Raw genomic sequence first — 5,393 nt, forward strand, 5'->3', positions numbered from 1 at the left:
GTAATCCTGAAAAATCTGCAGTTGAGATTTTTTTAGAATTATTGGTAATAGCAAACTATCGTTTAATGGGCAAGTTGTCATGTAATTTCAGGAAAACCTCCATTCTTCTCAGAGAGTGCATCAGAATTAATTGAAAAGATTTTTTATGAAGATCCTTTGCCACCTGTTCCAAAAGGTAGGATTTTTTAATTAAAAATGCGGTTAATATACATTTTACACCAACTAACGGTGTATTTTTATCCAGTCTATTTTTATTGATTTGTACCCCTCCAATTTATGTTTTATAAATAGTCCCAAATTGATATTTTTAGAAATATTAGCATCTCCTTTGCTGTTTTTTTAAAAAGATATTAAAATGGAAAACAAAGTACTAAGTTTCCCTCATCTAAAAATACAAGTTATTTTGTGCCTCTATACCAAAAGAAATCTGGTTTAAAGATTTAAAAAACTCAGACTTTTATTTTTTGTGTAGGTGCCATTTACTTGATTTAGACTCATGTTCTTTGTAGTTATTTCTAGTTGGTGTTTGAATAGGAACATATCAGGCATTTCTCAGTCCTTATCTTGATGAATCAGAATGCTACCCTGAGAAGTTTTTAATCTTTTGAACAAGATGTAGTTATAGTATTTAAAAGTGTTAGAACTTTAGTCATACAAATTGTGATTAATAGTCTACCATTAACAATTTTAAGGAAAGTAAAGACAGAAGAAGGCACAGGCATAATAAAACAATTTGTACACCACACAAAAAAAGTGAATCTTAAGACACGTAAATGAAAACAGGCCTTTACAAAAAAAAAATGTGACTTTTAGAAGAATAAAATTTTCAGAGGTAATTAATGGAAGAAATAAGAATATAGAATACTTTCGATATTTCAAGAATCATCCTAGCCTAAAAAAACAAAACTCTTGATATTTTGAGAATAATCTATATTTCTTACAGTGAAAAGCTGCCTTTTTTTTCTCTTTCATTAACTTAGTTTTCATAGAAACCAGTCATTTCTCTTTCCTATAATGATAATTTACAGGATTAAAATAAACTCATAATATCGATTATTGTTTTCTGTAAGTTAACGAGTTTTTATGCAGGAAAGAGAAATCTGAAAACGAAGGCGTCAGAGGTCTGGTCAGGAGACCATTGGTACAGCGTTCCTGGCTGGAAACTCGCCCCTCCCTTTGGGGCACGCTGTCTTATCTCTACCTCCTAAGTTCCACAGGGCTGCAGCCTTCCTTAGCGTAGCTCATCTCTTTCTAAAATGTACTTTCAATAAATCTTACTTTTTCTTAAAAAAAAAAAAAAAAAGGTGCCATTGGTGGCCCAGGCTTAGTTGTGTCACAGTGATCTTCATCAGACTGGGTGGGATCAGAGTTCCCCATAGCGTCATCCGTTTGCTTCGTCTCTGGGGTGCTTGGCAGTGTCTTTGGCCATTGTCTTCATGGCCACTTCTCTCAACCATTGCTGATTATTTGACTGTAGTCTATATCTGTCTGATTTAAAAAGACAAAACTTGGAGATTAATGAAATTGGACAGTGTCCTAATACTGTGATGTTTATTATTTTCCTGTTAAAAATCTTAAAAACAGAGAGATTGCTAGTATTCTAATCATAGTATACTAGGAAGTGAAGTTGGTTAAGAATGCCTCAGAAAATGAGGCATAATTAATAGCTGAAGACAAGGGTAAGAGTTTGTTAGGCTGGTAATCCTCCTGGGGTTATTTAATAAAGTAATTTTAGAGGTTAGTAGAGACTTAGTTTCTGAGGTTCATGGTTTTTGTGGTCTGGGACAAAATGTTTTTTATTTTTGTGTCCCTCTCCCCTATGAAATGAAGGCCGTAATTGCTATTAATAGGTTCAGTTCTCTTAAAAATAATTTATGGGCTTAAAATTCTATGACTTTAAATGTTGAGATAGGGTATGTATTCCTGTACTTATCGCTTTGTTTTTGGAATTAATTTGGAATTAATTTTTTTTTTTTTTGAATTAATAGATTCTTCTGTTCCTAAAGCTTCTTCGGATTTTATTAATTTGCTTAATGGTTTACTTCAAAAAGATCCTCAGAAAAGGTACGTGTGGATGATATTTTAATATGAATGTTGCAATCTTGTTTTCCTTTCATGTGCTTATAAAATATTACACTTCTCAATACATAAAGAGTTGTTCAAATTACTTTTTAAAAAACAATCTGAGTCTGCACTGAGTTGTTTCTCTCTGCAGGTGTTTTTTCAATCATGAGGAATTTTTAAAGTCATTTTCTCTTTTAACATATTAAATAGTTGCCTAGTAGGTTGACAGGTTTTCTTGTAACTCTCAAATCCAAGCGGTGTATTTCTTTCTGTTGTTGATTTCAGGCCAAAACTGTTTTAGACTATTGAACTAGGGATGATACTGTCTCAAGATAGTTAATGTAATAACTACTGAGTGAAATTTTAATGTAATATATTTTTTATGATAGTCCTGTCATAATTGGGGATATCAAGTGATAGGATAATAGGCACAGTGAATTTTCTGTGTTGTAGTGATGGCAGTTAAGTTAGAAGCTGTGGCGTGGGGTGGTGGCGGGCAGGTGTCTCCCTGGCTTGGGAGACGAGCAGCTGGTTTCTAACTCTAGTTCTGCCACGAGGAAACTGATAGGGGGTATTTACGCAAGTATTTGGGGGGTCTCTGTTTCAGAGTGTAAAATGATTAATAAATTTAGTGTAGTATATAAAAGAATTCATTCTATGTGTTCATTAAATAGAGAAAAACCGAAGGAAATGCTGTTTCTTGCTTAAGTTATAGGACAAACCGCCTATGCTTATAATAGAATACTTTTAGGATTAGTGTTATTTTGGTGGATAATCTTCTAGACATCTTTTGATAAGACATAAATATACGTAATTTAGGATGGTATATCTACATTTCCACATATTTGTATCCCTATATCATATGCTTTTTTTTCATAAATGGGACTACTCCATAAACTAGTTTTTTCTCTATGTATCTGCCTCGGCATTTTAAATGGCTACAAATTGTGCGTGCGATAACTCGTAATAACAATAAACATTTAGATTGCTTCTTGATTTAGAATATCATATACACCGCTACAGTGAATATCCTTTTGTGTATTTTGTTGGTGATAGTGGTGGTTACTGGGGCAGTTATCTCCTTTGGATAAATTTTTCAAAGTGGAGTTGCTGGCCAATGGCTAAGAACATTAAAAAGTTTGGTACATTTGCTGCATTTTAGGAACACGTGCTGGTTTATACTTCCAGCAGCGTTAGAAAGCTCTTTCCTTACTGCCTTTACCTACAATGGGCTTTGCCGATGTTATAAATTTTTGCCAAGCTGACGGATGAAAAAGAAATTCTATTTTATTGGCAATTTTTATGTCTCTGTTAGTGAAACTTAAGGGTCCTTCTATAAAAGGGCCCTCGTATTATATGTGGTTGCAGATTCTTTCTGTTATTAGTTTTTAATTTTGATGAAAGTGGTTTTTTCAATACGGAAATTTTGAATAATCAGATATAAATTTTTTTTTAAATTTCATCGAAGTATTGTTACTTAAAATTTTCTTTTTGTTTAACAAAGGTTTATTTTGTTAATCAGTGAAGCTTACCCTTTTTGAGTCTGATGAGTACACCTAGATGTCTATTTATAGACTTCCTCATAGACCATTTTGAGAACCCAAAATGTTTTCATCCAGCTCCATGGAATATGAACTCTGAAACTTTTGTCACTTAGTTGTCAGACCCTTTCATTCTGTTCCATTCCAGGCTTCTGAACGACTAATGAATTATTTGTTGCTAAGAGAGGTTATTTGCATACTAAAATGAAAGAATAAAGTATGAAACAATCTCAGAGGTACATTTATACGGAGATATTTGTAAATTGTAAGATCTGATATATGTAATTGGGACATATCTGGAATTCTGCACAGTAAATCATGCTGAAATAAAATTTTAACATTTGTTTCGTAAAGATTACCTTGGGCAAGCCTACTGCGGCATCCATTTTGGAAGGATGCTCTCACTAGAAAAGATCCGGACTCGAGCACTGAGGACTCCAGCGTCAGGTAGGATAAGCTTATCTTTGTGCATAAGACATGGTTATTAAACACTCATACCCGTTACTATTCTAGTAATGCAGCATCAGGATATGTTCTGTGTTATTGCTTTTGCTCATTTTCTGATCAGTTGCCTGTTCTCCAGTCAGTGATTTAGTATGGTAGTCAGTAGTTCTGTTCACCAAACATAAGTGGTTTCCCACCACGCAACATATGGTAGGGTCTCATTTCCTTTTTTAAGTTGTGTGGTCATGTGACTTGCTTTGGCTAATGAAGTTTGAATAGAAGTGATATATGTTATTGCTGGATAGAAACTTTAAGAGCCGGTGTGTGATTTGTCACACTTCTCCAGATGAGGTCAATGGCAAGGTACTGAGTCGGCAGTAATAAAAATGAACATCCTTGCCTGGTTTCTGATTGCAGGATGAAAGCGTCTGCCTTTCCCCACTAAGAAGACTGAGCTGGAGGTTTTTGTAGCTCTCGGTTTGAATGAATGTTGACTTTTATCAAATGCTTTTATGTATCAGATGATATGATCATGCGTTTTTTCTTCTTTAGACTCTCATTATGGACTCTTACATAAATTGGTTTTTGAATTGAACCAACCCTGCATTCCCACAATAAACCCTACATTTAGTCATGCCGTATTAGTTTTCATGTTCTGGATGTATTTGGGGCCAGGTGGCAGGAAGAGAGCGAGAAGAAGAAAAAAGAGCAGAGCAACAGGCATTTGCCTCACGTTCTTGGGATCATAGCTCTCTGGTTGGGGAGGATGCCCCTTCCTCAGAGTTTTAGGCCCCGGCCAGAAGCTGCCGCTGCTCCCAGCCGATGCTGCGGAGTTACTTGGAGATTGGGGCGGGACAGAACGGAAAAAGAAAAAGACAAAACCTAGGGGATGTCCCCTGCGCTGACCATTAAAAGCCTCCTTTCCTATTCTGTGGCACAGAAATACGGGGCTTATTGGGGCTCCTTCTGTCTGTACTTGTTGCCTTTGAACCCAGGCTGGGCAATCTTGGGGAAAAATAAAAGGGAAACTTGCCGCAGATCTGCTGGTGCATCAAGCTCGGTTTACTTCCCCAATCTGCCTGCTGCTATTTATTCTTCAGGTTCAAGGTTTATAGACTTCTTAGTACAATGCCTTGCACATATAGTAAGTGCTCATTTTAGCCACTCAGTGAGAAATATTACTTTTCTAACCCTGCGGCTTTGCCAATGTGTAATTTAATTATCTTTTCCAACATCTTGTTCTACACAGAAAACCATAGAAAGCTAAAAAGTAAGTTTGTGTTGACTTTCTCCTGTTGAACAACAGAAACTCAATGGAGTGTCCTGGGTCACAAGATTCCAAGG

General features: G+C 35.6%; 1 protein-coding gene across 1 annotated transcript in view; it reads left to right on the plus strand.

Annotated features, from left to right (window-relative positions):
* The window catches only part of ULK4 (unc-51 like kinase 4), a 406,030-nt gene that overhangs the window by 14,749 nt on the left and 385,888 nt on the right, over nucleotides 1-5,393 (plus strand). Inside the window, exons 6-9 of the mRNA XM_023529030.1 lie at nucleotides 92-175; nucleotides 1,989-2,064; nucleotides 3,960-4,052; nucleotides 5,356-5,389. Of these exons, the coding sequence (XP_023384798.1) occupies nucleotides 92-175; nucleotides 1,989-2,064; nucleotides 3,960-4,052; nucleotides 5,356-5,389 (287 nt within the window). The remainder of the gene's footprint in view (nucleotides 1-91; nucleotides 176-1,988; nucleotides 2,065-3,959; nucleotides 4,053-5,355; nucleotides 5,390-5,393) is intronic.

The sequence above is a fragment of the Pteropus vampyrus genome, unplaced genomic scaffold (genome assembly GCF_000151845.1).
Source record: "Pteropus vampyrus isolate Shadow unplaced genomic scaffold, Pvam_2.0 Scaffold35, whole genome shotgun sequence".
Lineage (NCBI taxonomy): Eukaryota > Metazoa > Chordata > Mammalia > Chiroptera > Pteropodidae > Pteropus > Pteropus vampyrus.